General features: G+C 36.1%; 1 protein-coding gene across 12 annotated transcripts in view; it reads left to right on the top strand.

The window, feature by feature from the left end:
- UTRN (utrophin) overlaps positions 1–15,687 on the top strand; it is a 537,684-nt gene that overhangs the window by 295,131 nt on the left and 226,866 nt on the right. The window contains exon 1 of one of the 12 annotated variants that reach the window (XM_047770011.1): positions 3,127–3,823. The exons of the other annotated variants lie outside the window; for them this stretch is intronic. Coding sequence (XP_047625967.1) covers positions 3,680–3,823 — 144 coding nt within the window. The 5' untranslated portion in view covers positions 3,127–3,679. Of the gene's footprint in view, positions 1–3,126; positions 3,824–15,687 lie in introns of those variants that run through there. 12 annotated transcript variants of the gene reach the window in all.

Genomic DNA, 15,687 nt, shown 5'->3' with positions numbered 1-15,687 from the left:
AAGGTTGCTGACTAAAATACCTTACAAGATGAATGGTAAATGCTTCTTAAAACTGATGTTGCTAAAATAGTCATTTTGGCTCATAAGAAGTATTAAAGAGGGCATTTATTAAAAGCCTATGAAAATGTCTTTACCTCAAGATAAACGCATGCGTGTGTTTATGTTTTGGATGTTTCATATGATGGTAGTTTGTGTGATTTTTCACTTCCTTGCCCCTTTGTTAAATGCTCTTAATTTAAAAACATTCTCTTTAAAAAAAAAAAAAATCCATGGCTTTGTTTTTGGCATGTTATAGGTAGATGCTTGTTAGAGACTTAGTACTTTTTACTGATTATTTCTGAGGCAAGAGAATTTCAGTTTTCTTTGGGGTTTTTGTATAAATAACTCTCCTTGGGTGTGAGTGAACAGACAGTGAAAATAAAAACTTATTTGGAAGTGGAAAGAAATGTACTGAAGAAAATGAATGCACTAAAGCACCTGAAATTCTAAAGTGAGTGTGCCGGTGGCATGGTGGTGGTGCTGGTGGACAGTTTGTGTGTGCGCTGAGAGCGATGGAGTAAGGACCTCGGCGGATGTGTGCTCCGTGTAAAAGGGGTGTAGGGAGAACTGCTTACATGACGTATTCACTGGTTATACTTGATTCATGTCTTAAGACAGCTGGATATAGGGCCATGGGAATATTTCACAAAGATGAAGAAGTTGACTCTGAATTTGGTTTAAGGTGAATTTGGGTACATTTTGATAAAGGATAGTTTGGAAGCACAATGAAAAATGAGTGTGTTTCTGGGAGTATGCTATGATGCATGCCATTTCTGGTAAAGATGGATCATCACTTGGATTGATGTATTTATGTTTCATTGCCCTGCTGCAAGGCTCTTAGGTTTTTCTCCTCGGCAGAGGACTGCCGGCAAGAAAACAGCTGATGTTTTGGAGACAAAAGCTCCTGGAGAGCTAAGCGGTCCAGATCATAGAGGCTCTTGTATGACGTGCTGAATATTTAGTATTTTAACTTGGTGGCAATGGGGAGAATCTTTAAAGAATATTAAGAGGGTGATGCCCACTTAGGAGACTTGTATTTTACCGGAATGGGTTTGAACTGGCCAAGACTGACAGCCAAGGAGTCTGTTGGGTACTCTGTAGCCATCTGGTCAGAGGTGATAATGACTAGAAGTGAGGCAGTGACAGGGGAATAGACCTAATAACGTGATAGTAATGGGTAGACCAAGGGTGGGGGGGTTGGGTACTGACAAAGAAGATTTTGAAGATTGCCAGGTGATGTTAGAGTCTGAGACAGGCAACTCAGAGAAAGAAAGAGTCAGGGCAGCAGTGCAAGTTAGTGGGGAGTGTGATGTGATGGTAAATTCCATGTTGACTATGTTGAAATGAGGCATTTGAGTAACAGTCAGGAGGAGATGGCTGGTATGCACTTGTCACTGTGGATCCATATTGAAATGAGAAATTTTGGCCAAAGATGCAAAAAGTATCTGTCTTTTCTTTTTGTTTGCTTTTGAGTGAAAGTTTATTATTGACTTCCTAATCAGTTTGTTAATTCAAGTGCACTTATTCTGAATTTCATGCCCATATTCTAGGATACTATTATCATTTTAATTATATTTCAAAATAGAAGGTTTAAATTTTATCCAGTGCCAGTTAATTAACATGCTTTGATTCTTTTGTGGGTAAAATTCCACGGCTCTGTTGCCTTTCTAGAGTTGCTGTTTTTGCTCTCATAATTTGTGCTTATCATGGGATTACTATGTTTTCATATGTTCTCTTTCAGCCTAATTTTTATCCTCTTTTCCGTAGGTATAGACTTTGATTGTTCAGGTTGTTTCAGATCTTCCCCTATATCCAGCCCCATACCCAGCATGATGTTTAGGGGGTATTACCTGTACCATAGGAAACTTCACCTGCTGGTTCAGGGACCAGAATTACAACTTTATTTATTTTTGATTACAGCTTTATTGACCTATCACATAGCATTCAATCTGCCCATTTAAGTTGTATAGTTTAGTTGTTTTTATCGTAGTCACAGAGTCGTGCAACCATCATCATAATCAAATTAAAACATTTCCATCACCTCAAAAAGAAACCTGTACCTATTGGCTATCAATCCCCTGTTGCCATTTCTCCAACCCCTAAGTAATCACTAATCTGCTTCCTGTTTCTATACATTTGCCTGTTAGATTACTATTTTTAATCACAGCACTCATTGGTAATCTCCTTTGATTGTGACTTTTTATGGGTATTTTGACATTGTTAGCCTATCCAGAGGGAGGCAGTATAGGTTCTCAGTATAGAGCTGCAGGAAAAAAATAGATGAGCAGAAGCCCACAGAAACACTGTTGGATAAACACAACCCCATAAGACCAATTCAGGGCTTTAAATCATGCTAATATGAAGGGCTGGAAAGGCAGATAAGTAAAAGTGTTTTAAAATGTTGCATTTCTTTTAAAGAATCATGACAATAGCAGAGAAAGGTGAAAAGGCAGACTTACCCAGGTTATTAATTTGAGCAGGACACTGATAGTGGGAAATGGCTGGGTTCTTTTTCTGACTTTGCCCTTTGACCCAGTCATTTAATCATTCTGGGTGATTTTGCTTATTTCCCAGCGGTTCTTGCCACAGTTGATATTTATAATGGTATTCAAGCTGAAGTATAAAATGCATCTGAAATATGTAGACATAAACATGACCCTAGAATTCTCTACTGGGTTTTCCTGTCTGTCTGTCTGTCTGTCTATCTATCTACCTATCTTCTGTTTCTTACTCATAAAATTAAAACCGCTTTGTGGCAAAAAAAAAAAAAAAAATGAGATCATGAAGGTGCTGTCTAAGAAGAAATGTGGTAATTTGGAATGTTAGTAGTCACTTACAGACTTTTTGAAAATTAACTTTACTATTTAATGAGAGGAGTCCTAACCTAATACTTGAAATTCGATTTCTGATGGCTTTCCTCCTAGGCAGGCTTCTGGGAGCCTGTGGACGAGGACTCTGCTCGTAGGGTATCTTGGGTAAAAGCCGCATACCCCCTGCAGGTATTTTTTGTTTTGTTTTGGATCATCTTGTTCTGAGAGGGATGTGGTGGTGATTTATTAGTACTTAACGTCTGGGCTGATACCATTAGAGTCAGGTACCCTTCTGTTCTGCTCAGGATTTGTAATGGGCTCTCTTCACTCATCCCACAGAACACAGCCAGAGCTGCATTTAGCCCAGCAGCGAGCGCATCCCTCTTTAGAGTGAGAGAGTGAATGCCCCTGGGTCTCTTAATAGGAACTCGCTACAAGGCATGCATCTTGGTGATGTGTTGAATCTCTGTTCCCAGGAGATGCCTGCTTTGTATCTGCAGCTTTAATGTTTCACTTAATATCCTTTTTGGCTACCGAGCGCACTCCTCTCCAGCAGCAGGCAGCGTTTGGCTGCCCAACAACTTGCTTCATTGTCTGGCCGAGCCGGGCTGAGCAAGTCCTGGCCGCGAGCATCTGCTGGGGGCTTTCTGAGTGGCGTTTGTGTCTGTTTTTTAAATTGAGAAGAAGTTGAAGGAATACCAGCCTCCTCTTGCCTAGCACCTAAGCCCCCCTGTATCTTTCAAATGCTTTCCTGGAAACGAGCATGCTCAGAGAACTGGCAAATCATTGTCCAGTGACCGGGAGGAAATGATCATTGCTCTTCATTTATAATGCAAATTCTGAGGTGTCTGCAGAAGTGTGGTAAACTTAAAATGATGGCTGTGGTGAGAACGTCTCTGCAGAAAGTTGTGGTTTTGCTACATCGTTTACAAAGGATGGCAGTTTCTTCTCCTCGGTATCAGAAGCTCTGTAAGGTAACTGAGTGATTGAAAATGAGGATCTCTGGTGTCTGGCAATTCTACTGTTTCTCAGGCTCTAAAATCTAATCTTTCAGGGTTCTTATCAAGGAAAGATTCCCTTTCTTAGTGAGTGAATGTATAAAAGCTGTTAAAGTGAATTACTTTATTACATTTTGCTTATGAATCAGGAACAAGGACTGTTTTTTTAGTGCCTATTTTATTTTGCAATTGAGAAAAGTCTTGTTTTTTGAGGAGGATTATTGAACTGTTTGGAGAAAATATAGCAAAACTACATTCCTTAAGACCTGTTACCTCTGAGATACTTTGTGGTCTTCATATTAAATGACAAATTAATCTTACGTAAATTTCAGAGTTTAATCTTTCAGTAGATTACTTGAAAACTGTCTATCTCTCTATAGTTGTTTACCAGTTAAAAAAATTAACACACATTTCGGAAACTACCGGACCTTATCTCATGGCAAAATATCCCCCATATTCTTGAATCTTCTTCACATATTGTAATTAAGCGTGAAGAACTGAATTTTATTTGGACAGGTGGATTAAGTACACTTTCAGAAGGCAACTTGTTTGACAGTTGCCAATTGCAAATACTACGTCATCCTAAACATAAACCATGGAAAGAGAGTCCTGTATTTTTTTTTAAAGTTAGCTAGTATATTTTTTAATCATAGTTCTGTTTTACTAAACTATGTTCATGTTGTCTCATTACTTTTGTCAGAAATTGGAGTGATTTGATAAGAAAGGAAAGAGAAGAATTATAACCAGAATGCAAAAGCAATTTATAGAGCACCGCAGTACAATATTCTTCATATCTTGTTTTTAGTACCATTCCCAAAAAGGTATCTTGTTGCCCTGTAAGCTGCCCAAACTCATTTGTAATTGGAGCAACTGTCTCTAGAACAATGTTGTTTTTCTGATGTTGTAAGATGTGACAGGTTCCAGCACCTGTGTCATGCATATTACATGGCAGTGGATCAGAGGGGGAAAGCGGAACCCTATTAACTTTATCATTTATCGTTATTTCTTACATTTTGGCCAATTAAATGTATTTCTGTCCGGAATTTTTTTTTTTTTTTAAGTTTTGGGAGACAAATTGAAGTAGTGAGCGTCCTTTGCAGAAATACTTAGAAGTGTTTTCATTTGCATAAGAGGTGAATTAAAACTTAAAACAACTCAGTCGTTTATTCAATTGTAAGAATTCATAAATTATTTATTTTAATGTGTTGTGTTTTGGTTCACTTCAGAGAATAAATTCATTCTGGTAAAACCTTTGTGTATTTTATGAACAGGTTTTCATAATAATAGAGAAGAAAAGCTTATTTACTAATGTATATTATTTTATCTTTTTATCTACAAGTCTGAATATATAAAACATCCTGGTTTATTAGGTGGTTGATTTTTCTGATCCATTTGTATGCATACATTCACAGAATTAGGTATTTTCCTCAAGTCATATGACCAAGGTATTATGATAGCCTGAGATAAAAAGCAGACATTCAAATACTGGGAAAAGTTGCTTAATTAGTTTCATGATTATACCTCAGATTAGCACAAGTTAATTTAATGAAGTCATTGGATAAGTTAATTCCCAACAGAAATACTCTTTGGGCAGAGTTCTTGAGATTTATAATTTCCTAAAAAACCATTATAATTTAAATGTTTAGAATAAATGTTGCTTTTTTTCTCTTTGAAAATTAAAACCTGTATTATTCTCAGTTAAGATGTTAATCTTTCACATATCTTTTCTCAAAAGCAAAATTAACAACTGTCCAGATAATGAAATGAAAAATATGCAATTCCAGTACTTTCCAGCAGGTGTCAATATTAGGCAGTGATATATGAAATTTGGCGGACGAGCCGGAAATCTAAAATAAGAGGTGGCAAAATTACTATGAAATAAATCATCTAGTAACAGATATATTTTATTTGCTTGGCTGTATTTTGAAAACTGACCTTAATTACTGAACCGTATTACCTCATGTAACAGAAATAAAAGTTTTAGTTATGGAATTACGTATGAACAATTGCCATCTCAAATACTGACATAAGTAAAATTTCTGTGCCAACTGAAAGTATTTAATTGTATTTAATGATCAGTCATCTCCATGTTATACTTAAAAAGTAAGTTTGGTGTTTATTTGCTTTAAACCACTATAGATTCTTTTCCCTTTAAATTTTAAATCCTATCATGACTGTCATTCCTTATACCTCCTACATTCTCTAAATTTAGTTTCTTAGGAAGGAAATGCAGTAAGTTTCAGTGTTTCTTCATAAAAATATAGAGGCAGTCGATTGTAAATATATTTAAAGACTGAAATGAAAGAGAAAAAATGTTGAGAGACATGACTTTTAAATCCATACTTGCATTTTGAAAACCAGGGTCTGTTAATATTTCATCCTCTTTTTTTATTCTTCTTTAGGATCTCTATTTTTACAAATTATATGGAAATTCAGTCTTTTTTCAGATTTTTTTCCTCTGTGATACTTTGTCTTTCTTTGCCTATGTTCATGTATCTTCTGTCCATAGGAAAATAGCTTATGTATGACACAACTGGAAATATTCTCCTCTTGTGGTTTTATCCTGTATGTTTTGAAAAGTAGGGAGGAATGAAAACAGGCACTTGGAATTTACAGCTCTTAGAGTTAAAATATGCTTTTCTCCTCCCTTAATCTATTTACACATTCACTGGTGTTTTTTGCATTTTAAATATTTCTTTTTGGTCATGCATTCCATAAAATTTGGACAGGAAACTGCAACATAAGTGCTGCTTACTTGGAGTTATAATTAGCAGCATTGAAATTGCCCTGATGACCTAAAATCACCTTATGGTAGATGCTAATTTTTCCAGATTTGGTTTTGATTGCTCAGTTCCTTTAAAATATTAATGACTACAAAAATAATTTTTCTTCTAATAGAGCACAGGAAAAGCAAAGGTGAATGTAAATGATTTTAAAAATGGAATTTAACTTGTTTTCATTGTTATCTGATTATCTTGGGATATTTCATCACTAAATATTTGTATTAAAGGCTGAATAAATTTATGTTTTATAAGTGCTGTTCTTTTCCTTAGTGCCAGTTTTCATAAAATATTTATGAATTGAGGATCTGGTGAAAGCAGCTTTTTATGAAGCAGATTGAGAGATGAACCATTATGGAAAAATGAGAAAACTATGAAATTGCTGTTAGAAATTGAATTCCTCATGATTTAAGCATTTAAAATTTTTTGACTTAAGTAGTATAACTTTATTTGCCTATATGTGTGTATATATATATATATATATATATATATATATACACATAAAACTCACTTTAGCTTACATGGCTTTGATCACCTCCAAAATTTTTTGATCATGTAGTTCTATTAGTAAAAATATTTACAACACATGTGTATGCATATATTCATTTAAAAACTATACATATATGCATGGTAAAATTCCGTATTAAATATTAGTAGAGCGCAATCTTGTTCTTTCTTCTATTCTCTTCTTGCACCCCAGTTGGTTGTCTTCTTCTCTCTACGTGATATGTATACACATTTTGGTGACTACTGACTCATCTTTACAGTGAAACTCTGACTATCCTTAGCATAGGCCTCTGGAGCACTCAGGCTTTCAAAAGGCTGTAGATCTCAGAGTCATTCCTGAAAAACCTTGTCTTCTATGGTATCAGAGCAGCTGCCTGGGAGTCCTCAGTGAAAAATAGAGCCCAGAAGTTTCCACCTAGCAATCTGGATTGATGTATGATGTCTACAGAAGTCTTGCTCTGTGTGTGTGTGTGTGTGTGTGTGTGTGTGTGTGTGTGTGTGTGTGTGAGTGTGTGTTCTTTTGCCTGTAGACAACAGAGAGCTATGTGGAGGCTTCTGGTATCAAAAAAGCAAGGGTATATGATCACAAAGGCACCAAGTCTCTGGACAGATTTTCAGATTCACCGATGAAGCAAGTTTGCATACATTTCATCTACATGTGTGGGTCCCCTTTATTTAAAGGTAATTAAGGTGGTTTATCTGTTTCTTTCCTTCTTTCTTTTTTTTCTTTTTTACCCCACTCATGGCATATGGAGGTTCCCAGGCTAGAGGTCGAATTGGGGCTGCAGCTGCTGGCCCACACCACAGCACAGCAATGCGGGATCTGAGCCATGTTTTTGACCTACACCACAGCTCACAGCAATGCTGGATCCTTAGCCCACTGAGCAAGGCCAGGGATTGAACCTGCGTCCTCATGGATGCTAGTCAGATTTGTTAACCCCTGAGCCACGACGGGAACTCCTGATTATGTGTTGCTTAAGATGACACAGAATGGTATGGGGTATCTTCAAAATGATGTACCCACATGTAGTTAAAGTTTATATTTTTTATTCCCCCAAATCTCCCCATCTTTTTTTTTTCAGGTGACAAATTTTTCATTCTTTGAATAATTAAATCCTCAAGTGTTCTAGGGCAATGGAACTTTATTTTGTCATGCTCTAAGTGTTGAGATGTAGGTGTCTGAAAGTCAGTTCTCAGAATCCCTCAGTTTCTCTCCGTAATGAAATCACACCCATATTGAACCATAGGAAAGGTGAGTCATGGTCTCTCGCTTGGAGGTAGAACTCCAGTTAATCAGGTAAGCACCGTTACATGAGAAACACTTGGTTTGATTTAGTTCAAAAATTTGTGAAGCCTGAATTATTTATGGAAAAAGATGCCAAAAGCAGAAGGCTTTGCCTGCATCTTACACGTTTCCCACGATGACCTGGACGTGTTACCTCAGGGCTGTGTGGACACCTGGGCGGATGACTTGCGGATGACTTTCTTTGCTGTTGCTCTGTTTCTGTGCTTTCTCAAGGAACTGAGATTACAGCTCAAAGTCTGGTGGATCAAGCGAGAACAGTGTCTCCCTCCCTACTTGTCATCAGATATTTTCTTAACGGCTTTCGAAAGCAGCAGTGTTGTTTACATGACCCCCTGATCTCTGTTTTGCTGCAGCTCCCCAACTAAATGTGTATCTCAAAATTATTTTTAAAGTCATCTAAATTAACATTTTGTTAATCAGAACACTCATGCTATCAGTGACTTTGAGTTAAAAGCAGTATAATTAGATATGATGTAATGCTTTCTTAATTAACTACAAAATAATTGAAACCATCTTATAGGATTGCATTTAAATAGTTTTTAACTGCCAAGATATCAGTATTTGCTTAAGTCTAGATATGTAATCTACTGATGAGGGGCAAATTAGCCATTCTGACAGAGCTGGACTAGCATTATGGGTATGGATAAAGGGTCTCCTTTATTGTCAGAGAATCCAAATTTGAATATTTGTGACTTAAATATTGATCACTTGTGTTTATCTAGGGACAACATGTATTAAATTTCAAGAGGAAATTTCCAAGTGGGATGCATTGCTAGGTATTAAAGTGTCCAGGCATGATCCACTCCCTCTTACTAGTGACTGGGCGCACTGCCGTTCTCTCTTAGTGCATTTTTTTAAATAATTTTTGTTTTTCCATTATAGCCAATTTACAGTGTTCTGTCAATTTGCTGCTGCCCAGCAAGGTGATCCAATCACACATACATGTATACATTCTTTTTTCTCACATTATCATGTTCCATCTCAAGTGACCAGACATAGTTCCCAGTGCTATACAGCAGGATCCCATTGCTTATCCATTCCAAAGGCTGCATCTGTTAACCCCAAACTCCCAGTCCCTCCTACTCCGTCCCCCTCCCTCTTGGCAACCACAAGTCTGTTCTTCATGTCCATTATTTTCTTCTTATATTTGGTAGTTTATCTTTAGCCCTCCAAAATAAGCAATTAGTAGAACTCCTACCATAGAGATAGAAGAATATAGAAAGTTTCATGCTATGGTAGCTTCCTCGGTTTCACAAAGTTTATTTCATTTCTGAGCAGGGTAAATGAGTACAAATAATTGAAATTGGAAAGCCCATGAAGTGCATCAGAGGGTTTCTTCTCATTTTTCTTCTAGTTTGTTCAGTTCTGTGGAATTCCAGAAGATTAATTTATAACAAAGCTCACTTATAAAAGCAGACAGAACCTCTTAATGCTTAATAAATAATAGGCTGATATGAAAGCATGGCTAGATAAAGCTTAAGCAAGAGTTTTGGAAAAACATCAAATAGAAGAACGCACTGAACTGTTTCCACAATAGATTATTTTACTTTTGCTTTAAGAAAACTGAAAGAAAAGTAGTCAAACACAGCAATAAAATAACTGCAAGCTCCCATGACTGAAAAAAAGTCATTACTACTGATGAAATTTCCTTTCCTTTTTAGAGTATTTTAGAGTTTATAGTATATTTTCTCACATATTTCATCATTAAAATATATGGTATTAATTATATTATTATTTTTCCTTTAGAACTGGGTAGGAAAGAAATTGTAACTATTTCCATTTAACAAATGGAGAAACAGATTTTGTAAATTGGCAGGTTAAGAAATATGTTAATAATTCTCAACTAGTATGTGGTACAACTTGAACTAAATGTAGGTTTTATGATTCCAGATTTAATGTCTTTTTACACTTAATTCCAGGTAGTTTTAGGAATTATCCTGGACAAAAGGAGCTATGCATTATCCAAAGTATAGAAAGAGAAATCACATTAACAAAGTAGTAGGTATTGTTTTATTCTAAATTATCTTTGTGTACATTTCATTTTTTCTAAGAAATCTAATCTTTAAGTTAAATTTCTAATAGTATCCTTTAAGGCATGCACTATAGAATCCTGGAGCCTGAGGATATGTTGGAAACCATTCGATTCAACCACTTTATTTTACAAATTAGGAAATATCATCTACAATAGATATTCTATTGCTGCTACTGTTGTGAGGTGGGAGCGTTCTTGTTTTTTCCCATAAGTTTAAACAAAATGAAATATCTTCTTTTCAAAACTATTTTAATATTTGAGTTCCGGCTGTTTAATTTTAAGAGAACAAGGACTTTGTTCTAGTTTCAGCTGTATATTGGGTGCTTTTTTTTTTTTTTGTCTTTTCCAGGGCCGCACCCATGGCATATGGAGGTTCCCAGGCTAGGGGTCTAATGGGAGCTGTAGCCACCAGCCTACGCGAGAGCCACAGCAATGTGGGATCTGAGCTGCCACAGCCACAGCAATGCGGGATCCGAGCCGCATCTGCAACCTATACCCCACTTCATGGCAATGCCAGATCCTTAACCCACTGAGCGAAGCCAGGGATTGAACCTGCAACCTTATGGTTCCTAAAGTTGGATTCATTAACCACTGTGCCATGACGGGAACTCATTTTGTAGTTTTGAGAAAAGATGAGTTGGTTCGTTTTAATGCAAATTAACATAGTTAGTTTTGATTTTGATTCAAAATTTAGTTTCCGTACCAAAAGCATTGAAATTATATATTTACTAAGCCTAATGTTTTATACTCAAATATGTATTTTTTATATTACATTTAAACAGGCATAGTAACCCCTTAAAAATTAAATTGAAGGAGTTCCCCCTGTGGCACCACAGATTAAGAATCCGACTGCAGTGGCTTGGGTCACTGTGGAGGTGTGCATTCGATTCCTGGCCCAGTGCAGTGGATCAGAGGATCCAGTGTTGCCACAGCTGTGGTTCAGATTCAATCTCTGGCCCCAGAGCTTCCATGTGCCATGGGTGCAGCCATAAAAATTAAATTGAAGAGTCAACCAATTTTCTAGATTGGGTATTTTCTAATAAAAATTTCACCTTTTTTTTCTTTTCTTTTTTTTGCAATTCAACTCATGAATCATGAATTGAATGGCTGTCATGTGGCAAAGGTACTGTTACACAGCATCAAAAGAGGCACAACATTGCATTTTCCATGTAAAGCAAGGGAATTCAAATTGCTTTTTCTGAAGAGTTTTAGTGGCTAAGAGAGTTCATGCTAGTCTAGAATTAGACTGTGTGAATTCAAACAATCTTGATTTTGCCATTTACCAGTGATAGGACCTTAGGCAAGTCATTTAGCTTTTCTGTGTTTTATCTTCCTTTCCAGAAAATAAAGTTGGAATCAGTCTCTCCAGCACCCTCAGCCTCTCTTTCTCTCTCTCTCAAAGGGTGGTTGTGAGAATTTTATTATTATTATTATTATTATTGTCTTTTGTCTTTTTGTTGTTGTTGTTGCTATTTCTTGGGCCGCTCCCGCGGCATATGGAGGTTCCCAGGCTAGGGGTCGAATCAGAGCTGTAGCCACCGGCCTACACCAGAGCCACAGCAACGCGGGATCCGAGCCGCGTCTGCAACCTACACCACAGCTCACGGCAACGCCGGATCGTTAACCCACTGAGCAAGGGCAGGGATCGAACCCACAACCTCATGGTTCCTAGTCGGATTCGTTAACCACTGCGCCACGACGGGAACTCCAGAATTTTAAAGTTAATAAAACGGTGAAACAGAGCCTGACACGTAGAAAATGCCATGTATGTTGGTTACTCAGCGTCGGCTGTTATCGCTGTTACCATGGTTGTTCTCACACATCCATCGTGTGTGGATCACACGAGATGATCCACGTAATGAGCCAGCATAGTGCCTTGAACATGAAGATTCCTTAATGTCTCTGGGTGACGGGGTCTGATCCGTGTCCTTATTATCCTTATCTTTGAAGGAACCTTTAGATCTTAACAAAGGGGTTCGGTTGCAGTTTCCAAGGAACTTTTCCAAAAGCTTCCTGGCCCATAGATTTTGACTTGTTGGGTCTGAGGTACAACTTGGGCCATCCTTGCTTTTAACAAGTGGGGTAGAAATTTTTTTTATGTATATATATTTTTCTGGAGTTATTTTCTCTGTTTGAGATTTAGCTGGAAAAACTGCAAGAAATAGCTTCCCTTGACCAATCAGCTTATGACAGAAACTTCTATAGGATTTGTATCCCTCAAATTATGAGTGCTCCTCTAGATTACTGACTGGACTCCTAGATGGCAGCTAAAAATCTAGTTAGCACACACTGAACCTGACTTAATCCTAATTTCCACAAAGCATCATATTAAGAAGTCCTGTTCCATTGCTAGAGACCGAATAAAGCAAAGGAAAGGTTACCTTTCCTGTGACTAATACAGAAGGAAACACAAACATGCTTGCTTCGAAGAGAATGGAAATACAGAGACTCCTAAATATATTCTCAACACTTTTAAGAATTATTTTGATGCCATCAGTTTTGAATTTGCTGAAATTACTGTTCAAAAATTTACCCCCATACTTCTGAATTTATTGTGCTTAGTGTAGGTGTACTATTCATTGGAGCCTTTTATGTAAATTTGATAGATACTTGGCTCAAAAAACAATATAAAACAAGTTGCTTTACTTTTTTTCAGGGCACTCTTTGCAAGAGTTTAAAGAGATAGATAGAGGAAAAGGGGATATTTTTATGCTGGCTTCAAGACATTATCTGAGACCGTATTTACTCAGGGTTCAGAATTTTAAAAGACTGAGATGTGTGTGCACCTACCCAGTGCAGAGCTGCAGGGCAGCCAGCATCCATCATGCTAGTGTGGCTGTGATGTGGAAGCCAGGGAAGTGCTGTCTGCGATTAGGATGCCTTTGGAGTTCTGTAACCTTCCTTTTAAAAAATTTTACACGTCATGAATGTTTTTCCATGTCATTAACCATTTTGTTCTATTGTGATTTTTTTTTAATAATGTAAATAAAAATGCTGTTGAATGATCGCAGGATAATTTATTTAAAGAATCCATTATGGTTAGATAATTAAGTTATTACCAATGTTCTCATGATAAATAATTCTGTGATGAACATCCTTATAAATCATTGAGGCCATCCTAATCATTTCCTGGATATGTTTTTATAATAGAATAACTGGCTTAAATATGCACTTAATGATGTTTGCTATGTATTGCCAGATTTCCCTCTTGCAAGGTAGTTGCTAGTTACATGCCCAAAGTTTGCCTAATTTCCTACATCTTCCCAGAAAATAGGTGATATCAATTTTTTAAAATGTATGAAGTTGGTAGATGAAAAATGAAACCATATTGGAGAATATAAACTAATATAAACTAAAATACAGTGATGTTTACTGATTTGCTGAATTGTGGAGCCACAGAGTCTATTTCAAAACTGAGTTCCCAATGCTGAGCTGAGAACCCAAACACTGTAATGTATAAAATAGGATACGATAAAGACCATATAACCAAGTTAAAAGATGTTTGAGCACAGAAGGAAGAGAGTATATTTTGATTTGAAAATGTAAGAGAAGAGTTTAGAGAAAAGGTAATACCTAATAGGGATCTTGAGAGTAGGTAGAGTTGAATGGAACAGAGAAATCTGAGAATAAACTCAATGGCAAAGACATGGGGCACAAAAATGTGCTCATTATATTCAGAAAACACTAGGTACTTGTTTCTCAGAATGGCTATGAAATTCACTCAGTAACATTTTTATTGCAATAAAAAAATTATTCCTTTGATTGCCAGCTATATATATATGCCAGACCATTCACTTTTGACTGTTTCTAAAATTTAGTCCAGTTTTAAAGAAAAAAATGTTTGTGAATATTGGAGACATTCAAACATGGAAAGCATTCCCAAGAGGGAATTCTCAAATGAAAAATTGTACATTATGCTTATTTTTGAAATAAGAACATAGTTCTTCTGAATGTCTCCTTTAAATGGGATAGGCTTCTTTTGGATGTAGGTCATTTTTGTATGATTGTGACAAAAAATATACTTTTTAACTCAGTTGATGAGAGAATGACACAGTTTTTCAAGCAAAAATGAAAAATATCTCATAGTAGAAGTCAGTCTATCTGGTATTAATCTAAATTATAGATTTTTAAAATGTTAGAGTTTATAGAAACTGTAGAAATTATTTAACCCATTTTCTCATTTTATATATGAGGAAACAATGTCTTGATATTTATATAGAGCTTTGTTTTTAACAGGCTTTACTACATAATTTTATGCTGGACAAGGTCACAAGCCAAGTCATACTTGGCTACATATTTAAGTTTCCAGGAGATTAGTGTCCATTCCATTTTATGTGAATTTATATTTAACTTTGCCCGGTATTAAAATTCGCTGTATATTTCTCTTTTCGACTTCTAAATTATGGTCAATTTGTAGCCATATCTTATTTTAAGAGAGTCATTTGAAGCAAGCATTTATAAATGTTGAGTATATAACTCAAATTTCAGTTTTTCCTTAGATTTACAATGTTTTAAGTAGAAATGCTGTTCTTCGATTCCTCATCTTTTTAAACTAGCTTTATTGAGATATAATTCACACCCAATACAATTCACTTTTTTAAAGTGTACAATTCAGTGTTTTTAGTGTATCATAGGGTTGTGCAACTATATTACCACAATTAAATTTTGGAATATTTTCGTCCTTTCCCCAAAAAAGAAACTTTCTACCCATGAGTACACATCCTTTATTTCCTCTCCTCCATTCTCCATCCTTCGGGAACTACTAATTGACTTTCTGTCTTTTCTGCTTTTTAACATTAGATTGGGAGTAAGAGTTTGAAATCATAAATGTTTGGTAAAAGCGGTGGAAAAATAATTCTAATTTGTGAAAAAATTTGCTACTTTATCTTATAGAATTTGATAGTTTGGGGGTGTTAATTATTATTAATAATTAGGACAGCTTTTGTTAAATAATTTCTGCGTCTTATAGCACTACAAAATGTGTCAATTAATTAATTAATTAAGCCTTTTTAGGGCTGCACCTGAGACATATGGAAGTTTCCAGGCTAGGGGTTGATAATTTATTTTTCATGTTCTTTAGAGTAAAAGTGAAGTATCACGGGAAAAAAATATTAAATTTGACATCAGAAGACCTTAGTTGGATTTGCTTGCTTCCTTTTTTGATCTTTTGTAACGCTGAAGGGATTTATCAATCCTCTGTTTCTAGACAGTGGAA

The sequence above is a fragment of the Phacochoerus africanus genome, chromosome 2 (genome assembly GCF_016906955.1).
Source record: "Phacochoerus africanus isolate WHEZ1 chromosome 2, ROS_Pafr_v1, whole genome shotgun sequence".
Lineage (NCBI taxonomy): Eukaryota > Metazoa > Chordata > Mammalia > Artiodactyla > Suidae > Phacochoerus > Phacochoerus africanus.
This window is presented reverse-complemented; position numbering and strand designations above follow the sequence as displayed.